This window comes from Plecotus auritus (assembly GCF_963455305.1).
Source record: "Plecotus auritus genome assembly, chromosome: 7".
NCBI lineage: Eukaryota > Metazoa > Chordata > Mammalia > Chiroptera > Vespertilionidae > Plecotus > Plecotus auritus.
The window spans coordinates 63164174-63190890 of NC_137774.1; the positions used below are offsets into that span (position 1 = coordinate 63164174).

At 52.0% G+C, this 26717-nt stretch overlaps 1 protein-coding gene across 3 annotated transcripts in view; it reads left to right on the forward strand.

Moving 5' to 3' along the window:
- PRKCB (protein kinase C beta) overlaps positions 1 to 26717 on the forward strand; it is a 301024-nt gene that overhangs the window by 150001 nt on the left and 124306 nt on the right. For all 3 annotated transcript variants that reach the window (XM_080681707.1, XM_080681708.1, XM_080681709.1), the window contains exons 4-5: positions 23755 to 23866; positions 24488 to 24616. In XM_080681707.1, the coding sequence (XP_080537833.1) occupies positions 23755 to 23866; positions 24488 to 24616 (241 nt within the window). The remainder of the gene's footprint in view (positions 1 to 23754; positions 23867 to 24487; positions 24617 to 26717) is intronic.

Genomic DNA, 26717 nt, shown 5'->3' on the forward strand with positions numbered 1-26717 from the left:
CAGCTACAAATCAAAGGTTCCAACGATCCCCTCCAAACAGGATATCAGTTCCAAGTCCTCGGTATCACCTTTACTTCTGATGGACTGGCTTTAAGTCAGAGGTTCCCATGACGCCCTCCTTGAATTCAATTAATTTGCTAGAGCAGCTCACAGAACCCAGGAAACCAATTTGCTTACCAGATTAGCAGTTTATTATGAAAGAACACAACTCGGGAACAGCCCAGTGGGAGAGCTGCAAGGTATATGGGAAGGGGCAGAGTTTCCATGTTCTCTGCCAGTGCACTATCGCCGCATCTCCACGTGCTCACCAAAGCCCGTCCTCTTGGGTTTTTATGGAGGTTTCATCACATCAGCACAATTGATTAAATTTTTGGCTATGGGTGATTGAACTCAGTCTTTAGACCCTCTCCTGTCCCCGGACTGAAAGTTCCAACCCTGAAATCACATGGTTCCTCTGGCAACCAGCCCCCATCCAGGTGTCCTTTCTAAAAGTCACCTCATTAACATAACAGAAGACACATTTATCCCTGTCATCACAGGAAATCCCTAGGGTTTTAGGAGCTATGGGCCAGAAATGGGATGAAGTCCTATTTCTTATTTCTTATTATTGACCACAGTATCACAGTCTCCTGGAACAGCCTCAGTGGCATGACTGACGGCTGGCAGGCTGGTGGCACTTCAGTTCTCCTGTGGGCCACCGAAAGCTCGTCCAAATAATGGTCTCAGAGTTCCAAGCACAGCAAGAGAGGGAAATCCCCAAAGTCCAGGTTTTTTGAAGCCTTTATTTGTGTGCACTGGTTATGGCCAAGACAAGATTCACCTCTGGTTTCCCAACACCATGCCCATACCTCTATAACTCGTCCTTCCATGAAAACTTTCTTTTAAAATCTTTATTGTTGAGAGTATTACAGATGTTCCTCTTTTTTCCCCCCATTGTTCCCCTCCACCCAGTTCCTGACCCACCCCAGGCATTCATCACCCTATTGTCTGTGTCCATAGGTATTGCATATATGTATATAAGATATTTAGTTAATCTCTTCTCGCCCCCTTACCTCCCTTCCTTCTGGGATTCGCCAGTCTGTTCCATGTTCCCATGCCTTAGATTCTATTTTATTTATCAGTTTATTTTGTTCACTAGATTTCTTGTTGGTTTATTTTGATTTTTAGATTTAATTGTTGATAGCTGTGTATTATTTGGCATTTTATTGTTCATATTTTTCTTCTTCTTCTTCCTCTTCTTAAAGAATGCCCTTCAACATTTCTTATAGTACTGGTTTGGTGGTGATGAACTCCTTTAGCTTTTTCTTGTCCATGAAGCTCTTTATCTGGCCTTCAATTCTAAATGATAGCTTTGTTGGGTGAAGTAATCTTGGTTGTAGGTTCTTGCTGTTCATCACTTTGAATATTTCTTGCCACTCTCTTCTGTCCTGTAAAGTTTCTGTTGAGATATCAGCTGACAGTCATATGGGCCCTCCCTTGTAGGTAACTAACTGCTTTTCTCTTGCTGCTTTTAAGATTCTTTCTTTGTCTTTAACCCTTGACATTTAAATTATGATGTGTCTTGGTGTAGGCCTCTTTGGGTTCCTCTTGTTTGGGACTCTCCATGCTTCCTAGACTTGTAAGTCTATTTCTTTCACCAGGTAGGGGACATTTTCTGTCATTATTTCTTCACATAGGTTTTTAATATCTTGCTCTCTCTCTTCTCCTTCTGGCACCCCCATAATGCGAACGTTTGGATGCTTGAAGTTGACCCAGAGGCTCCTTACACTATCTTCATACTTTGGATTCTTCTTTCTTTTTGCTCTTCTGATGGGTGTTTTTTGCTTCCTCATACTCCAAGTCGTTGACTTAATTCTTGGAATCCTTTACTGTCTAATCTAAAGAATAAATTATTCTTTATTTCAGTTAGTGTATGCTTAATTTCTGACTGGTCTTTTTTTTATATCTTTGACATTCTCATTAAGATCCTTGAAAGTCTCACTAAGTCCCTTGAAGCTCTCTTTGAGTCTCTTGAAGCTCTCATTAAGATCCTTGAGTAGCCTTATAACCACTGTTTTGAACTCTGTATCCAGTAGTTTGCTTGCTTCCATTTCTTTTATTTGTAACATGTTTCTTTGTCTCTGCATTTTGGCTGCTTCCCTGTGTTTGTTTCTGTGTATTAGGTAGAGCTGATATGTCTTCTGGAATTGGTAGAGTGGCCTTGTGTAGTAGGTATCCTGTAGGCCTAGTGGGTCAGCCTCCCAGTCACCTGAGCTGGGCACTCTAGGTGCACCCCTGTTTGGGCTGTGTGCACAATCTTATTATAGTTGAGCCTTGATTGCTGTTGGCATCACTGGGAATTGGAGGAATTGACCTTCAAGCCAATTGACTGTGAGGACCATCTACAATGGAAGAGCTGCTGTGCAGGAGATACCCCTATGGAGCAGGACTCACATCAGTGGGGCTTTGTGCTCACTGAGTCTGCCCTTTGAGTGTGTTGATTGTGGATGTATAGAGTTATAATCTGGTATGGTTTGAAGCTGTCCCCTAGGTGCATTGGCTCTGGGGCTTCCCAGGAGGTGCAAAGTCAGTGACTGCCTGGGGCCACCCAGCAGGAGCTACAAAGAGATCTGCAGATGGCTGCTACTTGTATTGGGCTAGGAAGTACCCAGGTGAGATCCAGCTGTGAAGATAGACAGGCTAATGCTAGTGCTGGGTCTTGGGCCTCTTAGTGATAGGGTTGGGGTACACTCATGCCACTTGCTGCTAGTTTGAGAGATTTTAGGAAATTCTGAAGCCTGAGCGAGGACAGGCCATTCATATGGAAAAGCCGCTGCAAATTGGATGGGGCGGGGTCTCAGGGAATCACCAGAGGGAGTGAACAGTGTGGGCCATACTGATGGAAACTCAGACACATCTGGCAGTCAGCTCTGCAATGGGGGAGGTCCCAGCACAGGAATAATGACCCCTGTGAGCATCCCTGTCTGGGAAAAAACTGCCCCTAAGTTTCTGCCCCGATGCCAGACAGTCCAGTTTCTCTCCATGTGTCCCTGGATTCCCCAAAAGCCACTGCCCGGCAATGGAGATCAGAGGGAGTGGGACGTGTAAGTTCATGCAAGTTCATGCTTGGGAACTTTAAGAGGAACACCTGGGACTCCAGAAGTCTCCATGTCACTCAGCCACAATCCCCACTTGTTTTTACAGCCCGAAGTTACGCTGACTTCTCTTCCCAGCTCTGGAACCCTGGTCTTGGATTCTGATATGGGGACCCTCTGCTTCTCATGGGAGGCCTTGGAGATATCCCACCAGATTAAAAAATGCCACACATGGGTGTTGGACCAGCCCTCCTACCAGTCTCAATGTGCTTTCTTCTTTACTTCTCTAGTTGTAGGGTTTCCTTTCAGCTAGAGTTCAGGTGGTTCTGAATGATGGTTGGTCTGTAGTTTAGTTGTAATATTTTGATGTGGTTGTGGGAGGTGGCGAGTACTGGCATTTACCTGTGCCGCCATCTTGGTTCTCCTCCGAAAACTTTCTCAGACTTTTTTAATTTGAGTGTGCCTTCTGCTTCCTGCCAGGACTCAGACTGACTAGTCCTTGCCTCATTTGTTCCTACTGTAGACAGGGCATGTCTGCAAGTACGTCTATCAACCTGGTTATGATTGACCTGTCGGAAAGATTAAAACCCTAATGGTAGAAGTGGCTGTCTTACTCCGTGAGTTCAGAATCAGTCTCAGGCAAGGCTTCTCATTGGTTGGTCCTCTTCTGTTAGGAGAATGCACTTTCATAATTTATCAGGCCTGGATCATGAGGCCTAGCTCAGAGAGCAGTGCATGTGAGAAGAGGGGTGAGAAACTTTGATGAGCTGGTAAAATCAATAGCTACCACAATTTATTATTATAACTAACCAGCATAGCCTAATAAAGTTGGCATAAAAAAGTAAACTATAGTAGACTCTGTGTCTAGATGAGCGATTTTTTAACCCTTTGCATTTCATGGCACATAAACTAATTACTAAAGTTCTGCTCACACCAAAATATATATATATTTTTGCCAATCTGACAAAGACAATAGGTATAATTTTGATTCATTGACATTGGATGGCTCTTGTGTTGGCTATTGTTATTTTTTTATTTGACTATCTAAGGGAAAAGAGATCAGTGCCCCTGACTAAATAGTAAATAGTCAGGTATTGCAGGTTTTAAATATCCTTGCAGCACACCAGTTGAAAATTGCTGGTCTAGATGAACAATCCTAAATAAAATATTTAATACTATTTAATTCTTGGCATAGATATATTGGTTCAAATAGACTATATTTTTATCTCTAATAACTCAGAGATAAAAGTAACAAAGAAAATTTTGATCAATATAACCAAACATAGGAATAAAGATCAAAATAAGCCAGCAAGGAACTATAAAATCTGGAAAGTATAGATTGCGATGGTAGAAGTGATAGTTGAGTGTCCATACCTCACTATGGAAATGAGGTGACGTTCTCTACCCACAGGCAATGGCCATCAGATTGGATGGACAATGTATAATTCCAGGCAAAATCTAAGAGAAATTTAGGACATGGGTTAAAATAAAAGGGGCAAAGTTATACCACAAGACACACATAAATATAAAACATGGTCTTAGTAATAATATAAAAAGAAATGGGACTCAAACAAAAGAATAAACAGGAGGAAGGGGAGGGAAATTCATTCTAAAATATTACTGGTGAGTGTGTACATTAGTATAATCTTTCTAAAGAGAAAATTACCAATGTGTCTCAAAAGCCTTAATGACCTTTTTTTTAAAAAAAATATATTTTATTGATATTTTACAGAGAGGAAGGAAAAGAGATAGAGAGCTAGAAACATCGATGAGAGAGAAACATCAATCAGCTGCCTCCTGCACACCTCCCACTGGGGATGTGCCCGCAACTAATGTACATGCCCTTGACCGGAATCGAACCCAGGACCCTTCAGTCCGCAGGCCGATGCTCTATCCACTGAGCCAAACCGGTTTTGGCCTTAATGACCTTTTTGAGCAAAGAATTACTAAATCTAATCCCCTTTGACCTAAGAATCACAATTCTAGGACTGTTTGCTGGGGAATTATTTAAGGGTGTGTGCACTTATTAGCTAAAGTGGCGATCACCACCTCAGCAGTCATATTAACAACATGCTGGAAACGACCCGAGGCTGCCTGCCAGGTTATGTAAGTCAAGTGCACCCGTGTGGCAGGACGCTGCGCAGCCGTTACACATCCCGACGTTGGGCTGATGGAGACGCCTAGATCTTGATTGAGTTGGTATCTATGCAGGTGTCCACATTTCCCCAGACTCATGAGACACCTGGACCACACTGGCGTTTCTTCCCCTTAGTGTGGCTTGGTTGCCTGTGCCAGAAACCACCTCTGCTTCACTCAAGTAGGAAGGCGTGTGTTGGAAAGGGTCTGGGGAACTCCAGAGAACTGGAGGAAAGTGGGAATCACCACACCAGCCGTGTCTGATTTGGGTTCTTACGTTGCGTTGGTTCTAAACTAAAATTCGAGAAGGAGAGAGATGGTCTGGACCTCCTGTTCTTAAGGTGTTCCCTCTGGGGAGGGGTGCTGGACAGATGAAGGGTAATGGAGGCATTCCTACCAAAGAGGAAGTGGAGATGTTGAACAGGTCAACGCAGCACGTGTCCACTGTGATTTCAAAAGCTACTTGCAGAATGCCGACAGCTGGATGCTTTAGATGACTAGAGTAGCCTGCTAACCCCAACTGCCCCTGAAGGCACAGACCAGGGCCGGGAATCTGTGAAGTCCGTCACAGAATTGTGATGGGCAGCCGAGTTTGGAAATCAGCGTCAGGGGACATTGTATAGGGGTTGGGTGTGAATTCCAGATTTGCCACTAACTAGTTGAGTCATCGTGGGCCAGTTACCTGCCCTCTCTACCTCAGTTCCTCCTGTGTGAAAATAGGATGAGCCAGCGCCCCCGTCAGGAGGGTCAGGTGAGGGTGACATGAGCTGGTCCACAGGAAGGCCTTGTGCTCTGCCTGCACAGGGCATGCTGAGTCACTTCATTACCACCCATGGTCCTTGACTTCTGGACGGGGCTGCCAGGACCCAGCCTCGTCTCCCGCACAGCGTGCAGCCATCCTCTTGCCACAGAACGGAAAGACAGGCAGCTCCGTGGCTGGTTGGTTGGGAGAGTCTAATGAAACGATGGTAAGGCGATAAATGCGCTTCTTTTGACTGTGAAGCGAATTTACGTGGTTCTGCTCCCATTCGCCATGTGCCGGCGATGGCCTGTGCAAGGCAGCACCGCTGCTTCTCCATAGCCCTTTGTCCCTCGCTGTCACAAAGACGCAGAGCTTCCCCTGGGGGAAGAAGCAAACGCGTGATGTGCAGGAGGGTCGGAAACCAACCGTCCCTCCTAGCAGGCAGAGCTGCCGGAGCTCTCGGGGTGGAGGTGTCCTGTCCTGTGAATTGAATTGTTTTGGCGTCTCCTAGTTGAGGGTGGGACCAGCCTCAGAGCCTGAACGGGCAGTTTCCCAGCAGACCTCAGCCTGTGGAGCCTGCAGATTTGGGGGAAACAGAGAATCGAAGGGCAGAGGACCCTGCGGAGAGGCAGCCCAGGGGGTGTGGAAGGTGCTGGTCCCACCAGAAGGCCTCATTTCCAGTTGTCCTCTGTCTCTGACTTTCCATTCCCGGAGCTCACCCACCTCTACTGGTTTGGATTCTGGGATTTTCAAGTTTTTGTTTTTTTTTCTTAACAATAACATCTAAGAGCCAGCATCCTATCTAATAAAAGAGTAATGTTCAAATTAACCACCAATCTGCTACACCCACAAGCCACGCCCATTAGCCACGCCCACTAGCCAATCAGGAGCAAGTATGCAAATTAAACCCAACCAAGATGGCTGCGGCCACAGAGAGAGCAGGAGGGAGGCTTGGGTTGCCCCAGTGATGGAGGAAGCCAAGCTTTCCGCACACCCTGGCCGGCCCAGGCCTCCGCTTAAGGCTACAAAGTTTCAATGATAGAAGATACATAAATCCCAACAGAAATGGCTGCCGCCACAGAGCGAGCAGAAGGTTTGGCTCCACTCCAGGCTACAAAGTTTCAATTGTAGAAGATAAATAAATCCCAGATCCCAGGACCTCTGCTTGGGTTGCCGGGGGGCGTGGCCGGCCTGCAAACCACCACAGGCCCCTCACCCAGGCCACCCCACACCCCAAGGGAACCCCCACCCTGATCCAGGACACCCTTCAGGGCAAACCAGCTGGCCCCCACCCATGCACCAGGCCTCTATTCTATCTAATAAAAGAGTAATATGCAGATTGACCATCACTCCAACACACAAGATGGCTGCCCCTATGTGGTCAAAGATCCTGCCCCCATGTGGACACAAGATGGCCACCACAAGATGGCCAGCAGGGGAGGGCAGTTGGGAGGGACCAGGCCTATAAGGGAGGGCAGTTGGGGGCGATCAAGCCTGCAGGGGAGGGCAGTTAGGGGTGACCAGGCTGGCAGAGGAGGGAAGTTGGGGGCAAACAGGTTGGCAGAGGAGCAGTTAGACATCAATCAGGCTGGCAGGGGAGTGTTTAGGGGGTGATCAGGCTGGCAGGCAGAAGCGGTTAGGGGCAATCAGGAAGGCAGGCAGGCGAGCAGTTGGGAGCCAGCAGTCCTGGATTGTGACTAAATGGGCAGTCGGACATCCCTTGAGGGGTCCCAGATTGGAGAGGGTGCAGGCTGGGCTGAGGGACACCCTCCCACCCCTGTGCACGAATTTCGTGCACCGGGCCTCTGGTTCATAGATAATTTTGTTAAGCACTTTACAATAATACTCTTTATTCTTCATTACACTCTGTGAGTAAGTACCATTGTTATCATACTCAGTTTACAGATTAGGAAACTGAGGCACTCAGAGACTGAGTTACCCAAGTTCACATGACCAGTGAGTGGCAGAGCCGGGATTCAAACCTCGGCAACCTGGCCCCAGGCCACGTTCTTACCCCATACCCCAGACTCATAACCTCAGCCCTGTGCACCTGCACAAATTAACTGAAGGAGACACACCTTTCCTCTGAGAACTGCCTTTCCAGGGATGCACCCCAGCAGCTCTGTGATCACACAGCCTTGGCCGGTTGGGCTGATGCACATGGACTCCAGCCCTAAGCTTGAATGGCCCCACTCCCTCTCCTAGGAATTTAGAATTTGGATTTAAAGATTCTGGTTTTAGTCTGGGCTGGTCACATGGTTTTTGAAAACTGTTGTACAGGAAGAGTGTCCATCTTGATAAATTCTCACACAGTGAACCTTTTTCTACAACCAGAACCCCAAGGCCTTCTGTGCTGCCTCCCAGGCCCTAGCCCAGCCCTGTCCTTCGAGGTCAGCAACAGGTTACCTGCTTTCTTTCCCACTGAACTGTTCAGTTTTATTTTACTTGAAAGAACATAGAACATGAGCTCTACCTGCCTCTCCTAAGTGCAGTGCAGTGTTGTTGGCTGTAGACACTATGCTGTACAGCAGATCTAGAACTTACTCATCAACCTTAACTGAAACTTTATGCCCGTTGCCTAGTAACTTCCCATTCCCTTCTCCCCCTGACCCCTGGCACCTACCCTTCCACTCTGATTCTGTGGGTTTGACGATGTTAGATCCTCATAGAAGGGCATCAGGCGGTCTTCCTGTGTCTTGCTTATTTCACTTAGCACAGTGTCCTCCAGGTTCATTCATGTTGGCCCATATTGCAGAACTGCCTTCTTTTTAAAGCTTGAACAGTATTCTGTTGTGTATACCCCATTTTCTGTAGCCACGTGCCTGCCAATGGCCGTTTAGGTTGTTCCCACCCGGCTGCTGTGCGTTATGTAATGGTACTGCAGTGCTAGAATCTCCCTGAGATCCCGATGTCAACTCTTGCATAAATACCCAGAAGCAGGATTGCTGGATTATATGGCAGCTCCATATTTTATTTTTTGAGGGGCCTCCAAATGGGCTAGGGACTTGAATAGACATTTCTCCAAAGAAGACATACGAATAGTCCATAGGTACCTGAAACAGTGTCATGTCGCCAAGCATCAGGGCATGGGAATCAATCCACAATGAGGCCTCACCCACACGTGCTAGGACGTCATTTAAAAACAAACCCGAAAGACAAGTGTTGGCGCTGGTGGAGGAATGGGAACCCTCGCACGCTGGCGGGAGTGGGGGTGGCGCAGCCACTGTGGGAGCAGTGTGCTTGCTGCCTTTGAACTCTATTCGAAGGGGAATCTATAGTTGGCCTTCTCCTGTGATTGGCTGTTTCCCCCAATATTTTGTGTATGGCCACATGACTTTGAAATGATGACAGCATCCCATTTTTCTGGGTGGTCAACTCAGAGCCAGTGGGCCAGGCAGATAAATGAATTAGTCAAGCGTGTGCTAAAGGGAGTGTCTGTCTGGTGCGCGTGCACCCTGTCCAAAAGGGGCAGCCGCCTGCTGGGCTCCCTTGGTTTTATTCCTGCTATTTAAAGGACCAACGTCCAGATTTTCCAAGTTTTCAAGAGAAGTCTCCTAATTTTAGGTGTTGACAAATCATTTCGAGGATTACAGCTGTGGTGTATGTGAAGCACATTCACGGCTGTCTGCATGTGTCTGCGGTAGTGGGTCAGACTGCTAGCGGAAGGACTCCTTCCCCATGCAGGGAGTAGGGAACACATGGATTGAGTCGAGCCAACCTTCTTTGGGGAGTAGGGGGGAGCAGCAGTTCTGGGCAAGAGCTCTAAAAGCATGAAGAGGTCTCCTTTCCCTGGCAGTGTGGCCAAGCATTAGGGACCAGGGCTGCAGCGCCCCCTGCTGGACTTAGCACCTTCCATGTCCGTGTCCGTGTCAGGCGGGATCTGCAGGTGGGTTGGCTCCTCCTGAAGCTTTGGGAAGGTCCCTCAGCACTCTGCCTGTTTATTACACGCCTGCTGCGCCAGGACTGGGAGGCACCTGCGAAGATTCGCCGTGGCTTCCTGTGTTGGTCAGTCCCCCACGCCACCCACCGCCAGACTTCGCCACGCTAACTCCTTTTAGTTGGGAGAATCAGGCCAGGCTGTCCTTCCCTCCAGCCAAGCCCCACCTTTCTCTATATTGAGACCCACTGGAAGCATTTCTGGCATTTACTTGGCACCTGTCCCTGACTTCTGGGCTGAAATAGGGTCTTCTATCTTCACAACTGCCTTCTGGAACCTTCAGTGGCTGTTTGGGGTGAGGGCAGGGTGACACGTGCCAGCTCAGGTTCTGGTCTTGCGTGTTGATTAAGAACGTGGCACCTGGGCTCACATCTTGGCTCTGCTACTTACTAGCTATGTGACTTTGGATATGTCTCTTAACTTCTCTGTGTTCTTATTTCCTCATTTTCAAGACGAGGGTGATAAGGTATCTACTTCATAGGGATGAATAGATCTAAAGAGCTGAAAGCGGTGCCTGGCTTTATATACATGTTTGCTGGACCCAGGATGGTGAGCCTGCTTTTGCCTTCAAACTTGGCCTTCAGGTCTTGGTTCTGTTTCTTATTTCTGCATCTCAGCCCTTCCTCATGCAACTTTCTGTCTTTGATCCCCTTGGCCCCATAACAGAATCCCCAAAGTCCCACAGAGCAATGGGAAGTCGTGGGGCCTCTTCCTCCATGCTCCCAGACTTTCCTCACCTGCTTACTGTCACCCCCTATTGTACCTCCGACATAATAATCATGGCTAACACTTATGTAGCACCGAGCATGCCAGCTGCTGTTCTAAGTGACTTACATACACTCACCCATGGCATCTTCACCCTATGAGAAAGATACTTCTATATGCCCATTTTATAGAGCAGGAAACTGAGGCTGACAAGGTATCCAACTTGCCAACTCAGATGACTAATAAGCCGAGTCTGGATTTGAACTTGACCTGGCCTTAGAGTCTGCTCTTAACCACCACAATATACTGCTACCCTCCTCTTCACCCTCACAGAGAGAAACGCTGTGTAGACTCCGCTCAGCCGCCCTGGGCCGGCAGCCTCCCGTCCTGAGTCCTTTGACTCCTCTCTGTCTCGCTGGCCTGTTATTTCCACGTTGCGGTGGAGTCTGTCTTTCTGAAAATCAGCTGTACCTGCTGAAAACATGGCCACGGTTTAGTCTCTGGCATGGCTTCTGAGCAGGGCCATTGCACACCCCTTTGACAAGCGTGCCCACGAGCAAACCCGGTTATTCCGTTACATTGGAATCCTGTTGCCTTCTGCCCACATCATTCTCCAGCACTCACCTTTAGAAGACAGATTACATGGCCACCCCGCCCTGCGTGCCGGGGGCCCATTCATCCCTCTGTCCTCTTTTTTTTTTTTTTTTAAATAATTTTTATTGATTTAGAGAGGAAAGGGAGTGGGAGAGATAGAACCATCAATGATGAGAGAGAATCATTGATCAGCTGCCTCCTACACACCCCACACTGGGGGTCAAGCCCGCAACCCGGAATCAAATTGTGACCTCCTGGTTCATAGGTCACACCGGCCATGTCTGGCCTCTTTTGACCACTCCCTTTTCTGCCTCTGAGCTTTCTTCTTTCACTCTCAGGCCCCAGCAATCCTCCCACCACTAGGCCTTTGCACATGCTGCCCACTGATAGGCCACAACTTTCAGTGAGTTCCCCCTGAGTTCAGTGAGTCTCAACCCTGGTTGCATAGCCGAATTATCTGTGGAGTTTTATAATCAAGTACTGGTGCCTGGGCCCAATGTAGGCAGGTGAAATCAGAATCTCTGGCTGATTCCAAGCCGCCCAGTGGGTTCAGTGTGTGTCCGGGGTTCAGACCCCTGGTTGACTCCTACACACCACAGGGCTGTGACATGGTGACAAAGAGTCCAACTTTAGGATCCAGATCACTAGCTTGTGACCTTGGGCAACTTAATTAACTCCTCTGTGCTCCAGTTTTCTCCCCGTGAAACGAGGGTGATAATAAGCCTATTTCAGTGATGGTCAAATGAGTTAATGATGTGTAAAGCTCTTAGCGCAGTGCCAGGCCGTGTTAGCTGCTACTGTAGCAATAATCACCATTGTTGTCATCCCTAAAGGTGGGGTCGGTGACGGCTGCTGAGTCCCTCACAGCTACACGTGACGCGGGGCCGTGACAGCTCTTCCGGAAACTGTGGAGCAGCGTGGGCCCAGTGAGGTTCTTGGTAGAGGGTGGCGGGTGGGCATGCACAGAACTCGTCTTCCCAGGGTCTCTCTGCTCCTCTGAAAGGCAGGCTTGGGTGTGCGAGGGCTTCCATGCAGAGGGAGCTGGCACTGTGCTCTGCACCCGGAAGTCCAGCCCACAGCGCCTGTGCCCTGGTCTTGCCTTTAGGCAACGCCCCCTCAGCAAGGAGAGGGGTGCAGACCATGTCTCTTGTCCCTCAGCTGGCTGCTGCGGGGATCAGAGGCGGCGGGGCGGGGATGTGTACTCGCTTTGCGGGTGACTGAGGACTCTAACCGGAGCGTGTGATCTGTTACAGTGTGACTGCTCCTTGAACCCACTGCTGTACACTCTGAGCTACATATTCACACTGTGGCCTCCACAGGAAGAGGCGGGTCGCTCTGTGAACATCCTGGCCCACCCAGGTTGTCAGCATTGAAAGCCCCCTGGGAATGCCCGCTTCACCCCTTTGTGTTCTGAAGGGGGAACTGAGACCAGAGCGTGGCAGTGACTTGCCCAAGGTCACAGATGTAGCTTTCACTCTCAGTTAACATCAGGTGCTACATGCCCGGCCCTGTGCTAAGTAAGCACAGTGTCATCACGATTGTGTTAATTTTTGCAAATCTAGAATGAAGAAGTGGTTCTTATATTCAGCAAACACTTGGATAGTATTTCACTAAGTGCCAGGCACTGTGCTGAGCCCTTTACAAATATTAACTCATTAAATTCTCATAATCCTATGAGGATTTAATGCTATTATTATTTTTACTTTAAAGCACAGAGAGGTTAGGTAAACTGCCCAAAGTCACACTGGGAGCTGGGCTTCAGTCCTACGCAGCCTGGCCTTGCAATGCACGCTGCTCTTCTGCAGTGTCCCGCCACATGGCAGCTCTTGTCTCCATTTTAAAAGTGTGACAAGTGAGGCTCTCATGGCGTGTAGGTACCTTGCTCAAGGCCCATGACTGGGAAGCAAGAGTTGGGATTGCATTTGACCATCTAGCTTTAAAGTCTTATTATGAGCTCTCTACTAAATTTCCTCTCACGGGGGCTGGGGTCTCATAGCTTTGGGGTCTGAGCTGGGGACAGGGAAGGGGGCTGAGGCAGCGCTGGGAACCAGGCAGATCGGGAGGGTAGAGGAGCGACTGGGGGTGGTGCCAGCCAGGTCCTGGCTTGATGCAGGACCCTATGCAGCTGAATTGCTCACAGAGCCCCAGCCAGGTGGCTTGGGCCCCAGTTACGCTTCATCCTTCAGATCTTAGCTCAAACTTCACCTCCGCAGGGAGGGCTCCCAGATCTCTCTGTCCATCTAAATCCCTCGCTACAAACTCTCTCAGCCCCACAAGCTTCTCCTTCCCAGCACTTGAAAGTATACATTTATTTGTGCTTTTTTACTGTCTTCTTCCTGGGAGCTCAGGAGGGCAAACCTGTGTCTGATTTTGCTCATCTGGCACCTGACTACGCGAGGTGCTTGGCGATTATTTGGTGAATAAATGATAAACACATGAATGGCTCGTTGCTTTAGTGGAGAAAATTGGTGCAGAAAAATGCAGGTTGAAGTTCAAGAAGTGGGAGCATATTTGGGGTTTATTGGGGGAAGTTACAACTCAGTAGACATAGATGCCTGGTCAGCAGGAATTCACTGTGAATGACTGAGTGCCTGCTATTCATTGAGTAACTGCTCTCCGCCAAGCAGCTGTTCTAAAGGTTTTAGGAATGCAGTCACCATAACAATCCCAGGAGTAGATATGATGTTACCTCTGGTGACCGAGAGGGAGCAGAAGTGTGGAGAGTCCAGGCTTGTGGCCAGGGGGGCGGCTGTACGCGGGGGAGCTGAACAACCCGGCCGCGAGCCTCGCCCAACTGACCACCTCTGCATGGGGCACTGGCTCCTGCGGTGGGGCTCCCCTGGCCAGCCCAGGCCTCACCTGCTGGAAAGGATGTGGCTTCTCAGACCCTGGTGACCTTGGCATTGATGAGGCTGAATCTGCAGGTCGAGTGCTGGATGCCTTGGTGCCTCGGAGGGTTGGGCTGGCTTGCACACGCACACAGCCTTCCCGAAGGAAACTCCCATGTGCTGAGAGCATGAGGGCTCCCTGCTTCCCGAAGGGAGGGTCTGCACCGACGCGAGGCTCAGCAGTGGATGCAGCGGCTGTGACTCAGTCTCCCTTGGTATGCTGGTGGGAGTTGGGCTGGGGGAGTTACCAACTCAGATGCCTGCGGGGGGCCAGGCCGTGCCCAGCAGGCCTGGTGGCCAGGACTCTGCTCCAGCCCAGGGCTGTCTTTAGGAGAGCTGGCTCAGTGCCGCCCGTGCTGAGCCACACTGTCCGTCTCTCTGCTTTCTGGGCTGTCAGCCCTGACGCTGTCCCACACCTCCCTCACCACCCACTGCCAGCTTGGCTCCCACACCCGGCACCCAGCACCCGGCACCACACAGGTCCCTGTTGGGAATTCTGCTGGCCCAGCTCAGCATTTACACATTGCTTGTCACTGACCAGACCTTGGTCCATCAACATGAGGTTAGACACACTACTGTCCACTGAGCTGGTGCTGCAGGTAGGGATTTTTCTAGAAGGGACAAGACGTAGGGTTGGCAAATGTTGGCATTTCCAATATATTCTGGAAGAATATGTGGGTGAGAATAACCATGGAAGTTTTGAAAGCAGACAGTAATGCTGGCAGAGGGGTGGGTGGGTATAATGCATGTTTCTAGATGATATTATAAACCTATGCCATGTTTAACGAGGATGGTACTGCGGCAGAAACGGAGAGACAGATTAGTGGAATTTAAGAGAGATTTAAAAATGAACAATTCGCAAGAAAGTAGTGGAGGACAAAAGAGGCCTTTCAGATCTGCAGTTTTTGTTACAACTGACTACACACCAAGAAAAATACAGGCCTTTCCCCGAGCGCCTGCTGCCATGGTTTGTGAGGGAAAGAGATTTCAGAGCAGAAAGAAACGGTAAGAGAAGGAAGTTACAGGGCAGTTACTGCAGCAGCAGAGACACACAGGAAGGGAAAGGGGGAACCAGAGAAAATTTGTTACCAACCATTTAGAAAGAAACCAACCTGAATTTAAACCCAGACAAAGACTGTGGACAGAGTTTCCGACACACCGAGTAGTTATTAACTGTTCATTCCCACCAGTGACGCCTGGGCAGGCCCATGCAGTGACTCATGGAATCTCTCGTCATCTGAGGAACTGGGCATTGCTGTGGTCACTCTCCCGTTTCCACATGAAGAAACTGACATTTAAAAGGGTTGAATGACTGCCCCCCGTGGAGAAGCCCATGGCTGCCTACCAGAGCTGTGTTGGCTGTGGATTAACTGGATGGGGACGGTGGCTCCAGTGCCCATCTTAACCCAGGAAACCAGACTTAAAATGCCATGGAAATGTACATCCAATGCTTGTCCTTCACATGGAATCATCAGTTATTTGCCAGAGGAGTGGGTCTGGAAGAAGGCATGGCATGTCAAACGCAGGAGCAGACAGTTACCAGGCACGTGCTCACGTGTACACACACACACAAACACACACACACACACACACACACACACACACACACACACACACACACACGTGCGTGCGCTGCCACAGCCTTATCAGCTCTATTCCCTCTCCAGGGACAAACCACAGTGTAATCACAGCTTCTAACATTACACACACTTCATGTTCACAAAACCTCAGCCCACATGCTTTTCTGTCTCCTGGGAATTTTTAGAGTTTTCTGTGCACTTTGGGGCCTGGTGTAGTGGTACCTGGTGTAGTGGTACCTGCTGGGGGGTTTCTGTGGTTCCCAGAAAAATAGTCAAACGAGCTACTTAACATCTAGACAGAGGCACGGCTTCCTCCCTGTACACCCTGCCCCTTTGCCTCCACAGGTGCGCACGGCACTCGTCTCCACTGTGTCCCTCTGTATGGGGCTGGGAGTACCATGTCCCTCTGTCCCGTGTCCCTCTGTGTGGGGCTGGGAGTACCGTGTCCCTCTGTACCATGTACCTCTGTGCGGGGCTGGGAGTACCGTGTCCCTCTGTACCATGTACCTCTGTGCGGGGCTGGGAGTACCATGTCCCTCTGCACTGTGTCCCTCTTTACCATGTCCGTCTGTGTGGAGCTGGGAGTACTGTGTCCCTCTGTGCAGGGCTGGGAATACTGTGTCCCTCTGTACCGTGTCCCTCTGTACCATGTCCCTCTGTACCATGTCCATCTGTGCGGGGCTGGGAGTACTGTGTCCCTCTGTACCATGTCCCTCTGTACCATGTCCGTCTGTGTGGAGCTGGGAGTACCGTGTCCCTCTGTACCAAGTACCTCTGTGCGGGGCTGGGAGTACCGTGTCCCTTTGTGTGGGGCTGGGAGTACCATGTCCCTCTGTACCGTGTCCCTCTGTACCGTGTCGGTCTGTGCGGGGCTGGGAGTACCGTGTCCATCTGTGCGGGGCTGGGAGTACCGTGTCCGTCTGTGTGGGGCTGGGAGTACCGTGTCCCTCTGTGCGGGCCTGGGAGTACCGTGTCCCTTTGTGTGGGGCTGGGAGTACCATGTCCCTCTGTACCGTGTCCCTCTGTGTGGGGCTGGGAATACCATGTCCCTCTGTACCGTGTCCGTCTGTGTGGGGCTGGGAGTACTGTGTCCCTGTGTACTGTGTCCCTCTGTGTGGGGCTGGGAGTACCGTGCCCCTCTGTGCGGGGCTGGGAGTACCGTGTCCCTCTGTACCATGTACCTCTGTGCGGGGCTGGGAGTACCGTGTCCCTCTGTACCAAGTACCTCTGTGCGGGGCTGGGAGTACCATGTCCCTCTGTACCAAGTACCTCTGTGCGGGGCTGGGAGTACCATGTTCCTCTGTCCCGTGTCCCTCTGTGTGGGGCTGGGAGTACCATGTCCCTCTGTACCATGTCCGTCTGTGTGGAGCTGGGAGTACCGTGTCCCTCTGTGCAGGGCTGGGAATACTGTGTCCCTCTGTACCGTGTCCTTCTGTACCATGTCCCTCTGTACCGTGTCCTTCTGTACCATGTCCCTCTGTACCATGTCCCTCTGCACCGTGTCCCTCTTTACCATGTCCGTTTGTATGGAGCTGGGAGTACCATGTCCCTCTGTACTGTGTCCCTCTGTACCATGTCCGTCTGTGCGGGGCTGTGAGTACCGTGTCCCTCTGTGCGGGCCTGGGAGTACCATGTCCCTCTGTGTGGGGCTGGGAGTACCATGTCCCTCTGTACCGTGTCCCTCTGTACCGTGTCCGTCTGTGTGGGGCTGGGAGTACCGTGTCCCTCTGTGCGGGCCTGGGAGTACCGTGTCCCTTTGTGTGGGGCTGGGAGTACCATGTCCCTCTGTACCGTGTCCCTCTGTACCGTGTCCGTCTGTGTGGGGCTGGGAATACCATGTCCCTCTGTACTGTGTCCGTCTGTGTGGGGCTGGGAGTACTGTGTCCCTGTGTACTGTGTCCCTCTGTGTGGGGCTGGGAGTACCGTGTCCCTCTGTGCGGGGCTGGGAGTACCGTGTCCCTCTGTACCATGTACCTCTGTGCGGGGCTGGGAGTACCGTGTCCCTCTGTACCAAGTACCTCTGTGCGGGGCTGGGAGTACCATGTTCTTCTGTCCCATGTCCCTCTGTGTGGGGCTGGGAGTACCATGTCCCTCTGTACCATGTCCCTCTGTACCATGTCCGTCTGTGTGGAGCTGGGAGTACCGTGTCCCTCTGTGCAGGGCTGGGAATACTGTGTCCCTCTGTACCGTGTCCTTCTGTACCATGTCCCTCTGTACCATGTCCCTCTGCACCGTGTCCCTCTTTACCATGTCCGTTTGTGTGGAGCTGGGAGTACCGTGTCCCTCTGTACTGTGTCCCTCTGTACCATGTCCGTCTGTGCGGGGCTGGGAGTACCGTGTCCCTCTGTGCGGGCCTGGGAGTACCATGTCCCTCTGTGTGGGGCTGGGAGTACCATGTCCCTCTGTACCGTGTCCGTCTGTACCGTGTCCCTCTGTGCGGGGCTGGGAGTACCGTGTCTGTCTGTGTGGGGCTGGGAATACCATGTCCCTCTGTACTGTGTCCCTCTGTGCGGGGCTGGGAGTACCGTGTCCCTCTGTGGTGGGCTGGGAATACTGTGTCCCTCTGTACCGTGTCCCTCTGTGCGGGGCTGGGAGTACCGTGTCCGTCTGTGTGGGGCTGGGAGTACCGTGTCCGTCTGTGTGGGGCTGGGAGTACTATGTCCCTCTGTACCGTGTCCCCTGTGTGGGGCTGGGAGTACCGTGTCCGTCTGTGTGGGGCTGGGAGTACCGTGTCCCTCTGTGTGGGGCTGGGATTACCATGTCCCTCTGTACCGTGTCCCTCTGTACCGTGTCCCTCTGTACTGTGTCCGTCTGTGTGGGGCTGGGAATACCCGCCGTACATTCTGCGTCCGTTCTTACTTTCTCACGAAAAACGGTACCATGAGACCTACACATTTTTGCACCTGGGTTTCCTTTTCTTTTTCCGTTTCACTTATGAATACACCCCGTGACGATTCCGTACCACGCAGCGCTTCGTGTTCTTCGTGTGCGCCTTGGTCCCTCTGCGGGGTGCACTGTGGTTTGTCAGCAGCCCTCCTCTGCTGGCTGGCTGGGAATGCTTGCTCGTATACCTTCTCCTTCAAGGAACAGCGTGTACGTGTCCCACTCCTCTTTGCGGGGTTGGCCTCCGGCATAAACTCCGGGCAGTGGGGTGAGGGTGCCGAAGGAGAACCATTGGTGCGTGTGGCGGGTAGATGGGTGTTCCCATGAGGCTGCCCGCCCACCAGGAGTGGCTGTCTCACTCCACAGCTGCTCAGGGAGACTGGGGCTGAACACTTTAAACTTTCATTCTAAGACTTGCCTAGTTCATTTCCAGGTGTAGTAGGGAAAAACATAATTTGCACATTGATTTCCCTGTTTACAATCTTGCAGATTTGTTTTAAAATAGTTGGATTTGAGTAAAAATGGCATGTTCAGTTAAAACGCAGTGCTGCATAAATCGTATTCCAGGTGGTACATAGCCATGCCACACTACGACGGCTCCTGTGCTCAGCATGGCCATTTTTGGCACCTCAGAAATCTCTGCTGTGGGCCTGGCTTTTCATCCCCCTTTTATGGGCCAGGAACCAGAGACTCAGAGAGGTTGTCCCTTGCCTGAGGTCACACAGCGACTCTAGAGCCTGTGCCACAGCCTCCCCTCTGTCCCGAGATGATTCCCACCGGGTCTCCCTTCCGCCTGCCTGTGGGTCCTGGGAGGGACCCTTCAGGGGCTTCTGCGCTGAGCAGCGAGAGGGAGGGGTATGGCACAGCCTGAACGAACCTCGAAGGACGCTGCCAGGGCTTCCCGACCTGGTGCTTCAATCAGCTGCCTATTCCTGTAGCTCTGCCTCAGCTCAGCCAGATGCAGCCCACCTGTGAGCAGGCCACGTGGCCATGCAGACCGGGAGAGGGTATTCCGAGCAGGGTACTCCCAGGCCCACACAGAGGGACACTGTTTCAGGTTTTGACGCAGCCGTGTCAAGATTTCTTGGTTTGTTTCTGACCTGTGCTTCTTCCTTCTTAGCTGCTTGTGTCTGGACTCAGGCCCCGACCTGAGATGCTCAGGTGGGGTCTGCCTGTCTTTCGGTCCTGGGCTTGGGTGCTCACCATGAAGACTCTGGTTGTGGGGTGGGTGGAGGGCACCCCAAGTGGCTGTCACTGGCTGGTGCTGCATTTGTCCTCCTCTGCAACCCCCTGTCAGGTCGGGACCCTCTGGGGGAGGCTGAGGAGCAGGGGGGCAGCCAGGTGCTCTGCCCGCTGCCCCCACGGCTGGAGCCTGACGCACTGGCTTCCATGCCTGTCTGCCCCGTTGTCTTGTTGGAGACTTCGGATCGTTTCCTTTCCTAAGCCCCAGCCGCCGTCTGGAAGTCCAGAATAAGACTGCCTCCCCACTCAGTGGCCAGAGTGAGGATTTGATGACATGACCCGGAGCCCCGGCGCTGAGTGTGGCAGGCGGTCTGTGCTCAGTTCTTGGTGACAGCAGAAGGCACAGTAGGTGATTATCATTTTGTTGTCATTCATCAGTCTCTTGACTCAGGATCAGAAGCGGAAGGAAATGTGGAAATCCAAGCTCACCCAGGACAGCATGGTGGGCCTGAGCCACAGGAAATAGTGGGACAGGAGTCACTTCAGGGTCTATGGCACCTGATTCCGGTGGTGGAGAGATGCCCAGGGCCTGGAGATCAGGTGGTGATGCTGCGAAAGGGATACGGTGGCTTCGACCCTATTTTTGAGAGCATCTGGTCATGAGCCCAGTGAACTTACTCAGGATGTGAGGAAGTGTGCTCCCATGTGGCTGGCTCCCAGCCAGTGTGCTGTAGGGAGAAAGGATGGGGTGTCTGGCAGAGGGGCCAGGCGGGGAGGGAAGAGTGAGGCAGGCGTGGTTTGAGACAATAGGGAATGGTGGGGACTGGAGAACTGGATTGCGTATCGCTTACCCGAAGGGGACAACTGTTGCTCAGCCCACAGCCATGTGTCACAGTGTTGCCACTACATGTGATTTTTAAAAGGAGCCAGAAATTTACTTTTTGAGCTGACATTTCATGATTTTTAAATATTTTCAAATCAACTAAGTCAAATTTTTAAGAAGCACCATCTGGGCCAAATGCAGCCTGTTTCCAAGCTTGGTTTGTAAGCATGGGCTCCAGCTTGTGGCCCCTGAGCATGAAGGAGGCCCCAGGCTGGGCATGGAGATGGGATGCAGAGGCCCCTCCCCCGTGGCTGGGGGTGGGGGGGATCTGAGTGTAGAACCAGATGGGGGAGGGAGGAGGCGGGAGCGAAGAGGTGGAGGTGGGCGCTGCACCTTTGAATGGAACCAAAACAGGATGGAGGGAGCTTCTGACTCAGGCTCCCTGGACCCCAGGGCAGTCAGCAGGCCCATCGGAGCTGGGGAGGTGAAGTGTTTTGGTAAAAGACAGAGCTGGTGTTTAACCCGTGCCCACTAGCATAGGATGCCAGCTGTGAAAGTGTTGACATACTCTTACACTAATTGGTTAGTAGCCCCTGGACCCTTTGGGCCTCCCCTCATACCTTCCCCACCCTCTTCCCTTGCTGGCCCCTCACCACCTCACCTTGCTATGACTGGCAATGAAAGAGTTAGCTCCCAGCACAGCCGGCCTTGTTCCCTTCTGCCTGGTCAGTGGGCAGTGCCTGAACCCTAGGGCTGTAAATCCCAGCCCCCCGCCCTGTTGCAGGTAGCAGCTGCCCACCTGGATGCTTACGCACAAAGGAGAATGTTTATAGGCCACAGGGGCATCAGGTGGAATTGTAGGGCAGGTCCCCAGGGGACTGGAACCAGGCCCCAGCCGAGGTCATGTGACCTTTGTCTTGCTCCCCTCTCTTCCTTGGAGCCCACCTCAGCCTGGGGCTGCCTGTCTCCTGGCCTGCGTCCCAGCCACTAACCATGGGAGCCATTGGAGCCAAACATCACCTCCCTGCCAGTCGCCTGTGTCCAGGGGTGGGGCCTCTCCAAGTGCAGACGTGTCCACCTCAGAGGTGGCACCGTCAGGGACAGCACGGACGGGTCCCTCAGGGCCTCCTGAGGATCGCGGATCATGGGGACCCTGTGGCTGTATTCCGAGCTCTCCAGGTGGGAGAGGCGAGGGGCATGCCTGCTCGGTCTAGGTGTCTGAGGGACTGTGGGGAGGGGGTGGAGTTGGCACTTGCAAGTCTGAGTCCCCCTGAAAGCGAAGGCAGGGGAACGAGGGCGGAGGAGCCTCCAACAGCCTCCATGTGGACCATAAGCGAACTTTCCCGGCTACTTACCTGTCTGGCTCCTTCCTCCTGGCTGGCTCTCGTGTGTCGGCACAGCTCTCGCCACGTCGTTTTCTTAAGCAGCGCGTGCATGCGCAGGGCTCTCAGTGGTCAGTGGTGGTCTCAGCCCGCAGCTGCCACCACAGCTCTCCAACTAGTCCATGGCAGCCATGCGGAGCCCGGGGCGGGGCCCTGCTCCTCGGCTCTGTCTGGTTCCTCATCTGTAAAGGGGGTGGGGTAGTAACTGGAACGTACTTCATGGGGTGTTCGACGATTAAGTAAGTTCATGGCTGGTTGTCCCTGAAAACAGCTCCAGGCATGAGTCGAAGCTCAATAACTGTGAACTCTTGCTCTTTAAATATTTATTGAGCTCCTCCTATCTGCCAAATACGATAGATGCCCTGGGAGAGCAAGTTCCCTCATGGTACTTGCAGTCTGTTGGTGAGGGAACTGGGTAAGCGGCTGTAACCATGGCCCATGGATATAGTGACCGAGGAGAGAAGGTAGGTTTTTCTCAGGGGTCTGTCCAAGGCTAGTAAGGATGGTTTTGAGTCTAGAGTGGTCACTTCCAGTTCTCACCGTCTTCTAGCTGGTGTGAAGGGGGCCCAAAGGGCCGGGTGTTTATACATTCTTTTAAGGGAGTTGACCCCGCAGCGCACACGTCCCATTGGCCAGAACTCAGTCACACCGGCCTACAGCTGCAAGGGAGGCTGGGAAGTGCGGTCTCTCACAAGCGGCTGTGCTCTGCTATAACTCCAGCATTCTGTTATTAAAGGGAAGAGCGGGTGTTGGTGGGAACCCAGCAGCCACAGCCTGCGGACTCTGTAGTGGACCTTGAACCCTGTTCTGCAGGTGATGAGGTCCTCGCAGATGGCCTCATCCCAGACGTGGGTTTGTGGTCACTCTAGACCAGTGGTTCCCAACCTTTCTTTGGCCATGCCCCACCTAAGTATCTTTAAAATCCTGATACCCCCTCTCCATGACATATAATTCCTATTATTCAAAAAGTGATCTCCTATTCACGTGGAGGAAGCCTAAAAGGCCATTATTTTGGTCTAAAAAAGCTTCCAAAGAACATGGCATCCATGAAAGAGAAAAATAAAAGAACGAAAGGACAGTTGAAGTGGTGAGGAAGAAATCACTAAAAAATTGTTAAAAAAAATAATAATATGAAGTGATAGGAAAAATAGCAAATAACGTTTCAAAACATATAATAGAGAACTGAAATGCGTAAATATGTCAGCATATCTAGAATAATAAAAGCGTAATATGCTAATTACACCGTACAGCCGGACCACCTTCCGGACGAAGCCTGGACTGCGAAGGCCGAGCTCCTTGCACACATTTCGTGCATCGGACCTCTAGTTTGTTATATAGTGTGTACGAGGCCCCTAGAACCATAAGAAATGCAAAAAGTGTGCTGTTAATAGCTCATTCTCGAATTGCCCCCCTTAAAGGTCAAACTGCCCCTGTGGGGTGTGCCCCCCGTTGGGAGCCACTGCTGCAGAGGCTTGCTGAGAGGTGGAGGGAGAACAGGAGCGAGTGCAAGGTCTACCTGACGTGTGTGCACTGTGCCTGCTGTCCCAGGAGTCCTTGCTGCAGGCAGGAGCCAGCAGGCTGGGTTCTCTGACGGAGGCCCCGCAGGCAGGCACAGCGAGTGTGCTGCGACCACTGGGGAGCCCGCTTCTCCCTCATTCGCCGGCCCCTTCGGTCACTGGTTACCAGGTCCCACGTCTGGCCCAGGCTCCAGCGAAGGTCCTGACAGGTGTGAGGAGGTGGGGGGGCTCAGCCCTCAGTGCGCTCTTCAGGGACACTGCAGAGGGACGCATGCGGCTGATGCTGGCCTCTTGTCTTCTCTTGGCCTTAGGACCCCCGGAGCAAGCACAAGTTCAAGATCCACACCTACTCCAGCCCCACGTTCTGTGACCACTGTGGGTCGCTGCTGTACGGACTCATCCACCAGGGGATGAAATGTGACAGTAAGTGCACTGGCTCATACGGGAGCTCCGCCTGCTAGCTGGCAACACTTACCTGCCAGTCACGCCCATCAGGGCTCCTGTTTATCTGCTCCAATGGGAAACCTTGGCCTCTTGGCTCTGTCCCGCCCTGCCCCGGTCTCCCCTGCTGTGCTGGAGTGGGGGCTGCTGGGGTGTTAGGGCCCACCCTCCGCTATGATGGAGTGAGGGCTGCCTGGGGCGTTAGGCACCCCCCCTATCCTTCACTGTGCTGGAGTTGGGGCTGCTGGGGTGTCAGTTTGACCAAGTCCCCCCACGCACATCTTCCCTCACTTGTTACTGCCACCTGGTATGAAGTTAGTGACTCTGGCTTCAGGGCCCGTGGGGTGTGTGGGGGTGTGTGTGGGTTGTGTGGGGTGCACCCTTAGCCTTCGGGAAGCTGGACAAGCTCCACCTCCTTTGACCCTCAGAGTGGGGGGTGGGTGGGTTGGAGAAGCCTATGTGACCCAGCTGGGGGTGGGCTTGCTGCGTCCAAGCTTAGGGGGGTCTCAGCCGCCTGGAAGGGAGGAGGGGAAGAGGCCCTGTGCCTGGGTGGGGACAGGCCTGCCACCAGCCCTGCCAACCTGAGCCTCGCCCGGCCCCCAGCCTGCATGATGAACGTCCACAAGCGCTGCGTGATGAACGTCCCCAGCCTCTGCGGCACGGACCACACGGAGCGCCGCGGCCGCATCTACATCCAGGCGCACATCGAGGGGCCAGTCCTCATCGTCCTCGGTAGGTGGCCGGGGAGGGGGGGGGGGCCGCTGTTTCCATCATCAATGGGCAGGGCCCTGCCACCCACCTCTGCTCCTGCACCACAGCCCTTCCGCTGTAGCACCTGGAAAGGCCTGGAGCTCAGGATCCGCCCCCCCCCCCCCCCCCCCCGTTCCCATTCTCTCAGTGTCTGTGGAGTGTGCACCTGTGGTTCCTTTATTAAGACAGCAGAGACGGGGTGCTGGGCTCTTCCCATGTTTCCTGTGGGAAGAAGCGGGTCTTGATGAGAAACCCGGGAGAGCGTCTCCTTGGGGAGGAGGTGCAGGTGGGTCCCTGGGACTTCCCACGTGTTGGAAATACTTCTTTCTGGCACCTGACAGTGGCTACGCTGGTCCCTGGTGTACCATCCTCCATACCTTTGGTACTTCTGAAATATGTTCTAATGGGAAGGAAGGCCACTCAGCCTGCTGGGGAGGTGCAGTGGGACTGAGGACAAGAGAGCGAGGTGTCCATCACTAATGTAATGGGCCGTCCCAGAACCTCTGGCCCCCCAGGAATCTCAGGCGAGGTGGAGGCCTGCTGGATGCACTGGTTAGCACACAGCCACGAGCCGAGGCGAAACCAGCTCTGACTGGCCGAGCGTGGGACATTAGAGCTAACCAACATAATTAGGGTTTTATCACTTGGTAACTTAGGAAATTGATCACGAAAGGGACTGATTTTGCAAAAATTGGTCTGTGAGGCCCCAGAATGATTCAGTAGCTCTGATGTGCTGGCCCTTATAAAATATAATCCCTGTTTTAAGCTGGGGGTTGTGACACCCGGTGAGCACCCATTGAATTGCTTTTTCCTTTAAAAAGAAGGCAAGTGGCGGACTTCATTCCACCGGGATACTTGGGGATTCTGGACAGGAGCCTGCAGTCACTTGTTCAAAAGTAGCTGGTTTTCCCAGGACTAAGCACGTGGGTGAAGGGGCAAAAAGTGAGACCCTGCTGCCCTCTACTGTCATATTCTAGGAACTACAAGGCTCAAGTATGGTACAGGGACCTTGCAGCTGCGCCACTCTCTCCCTTGTCAGGGCAGTCTGCATTGCTGGAGCTCATGAATCGGGACTCACACCCCGTCATCACGATGCCCTTGTTCCCACTACAAAAAAAAGTGATAGTTACGTGACATGAAGGAAGGCAGCAGTCGTATTGCAATCTACAAGTGTATCAGATCTGCACGTTGTACACCTTCAACTTGCACAATGTTGCATGTCCATTATGCCTCAGTTAAAAGAGCTGTACATGTTATCTCTTTCATTACTCACAACAGCCTTGTGCATACCTATTATGCTCATTTTATGTAGCTCTGAGGCTCAGAAAGGTTATGCTTCCAAGACCTTACTCCATTAGTAAGCAGAGTAAGAATAACACAATAACTAACCTTCGAGTTTTTAATGTGTCAGTCACTGTGCAAAGCATCCACAGGAAACATCGTTCCTTTTTTCAGTAACTCCACTGCACTAAGAAGCAGTAGTGTTCTACCGACCGGGCAGCAGGCTGAGAGGTGCGCACACATGGTCCCGTGGGTCTGCTTGACCCTGAAGTGCACTATACCAGGTCACTATTCCAGCGCCCTGCACACCCACTAGTTCTTTCTTCTGTGGTTTAGCTACGTTGTCTCTTATGGGCATCCCTTGGGGAGACTTTGTTCCAACTAATGCAATACAGTGTTCCTTGAAAGTCAAGGCCAAAGTCTTCCCCTTCATTCCATATTGCTCTGGCAATCCTAGTATATGCCTATGAATATTCATTTCCTACAGCTGCCCTGACGAAATACCACAAACACATAGCCTAATAGAATAGATACCTGTTATCTAAGTGTTCTGGAGGCTAGAAGTCTGAATCCAAGGATCGGTGGGGGAAGCTGGTTCCTTCAGAGGCGCGGAGGGAGTCTGGTCCCTGTTCCTCTCTGCATTCTAGTGGCTGCCATCAGCCTCTGGTGTTCCCCAGTCTCGGCCTGCATCATCTCCTGGCATTCCTTCCTGCATGTCTCTGTGTCACATTTCCTCCTTCCTATGAGGACACCAGCCATTCGAATAGGGACCCACCCTTCCTAGTATGACCCCATCTTAACT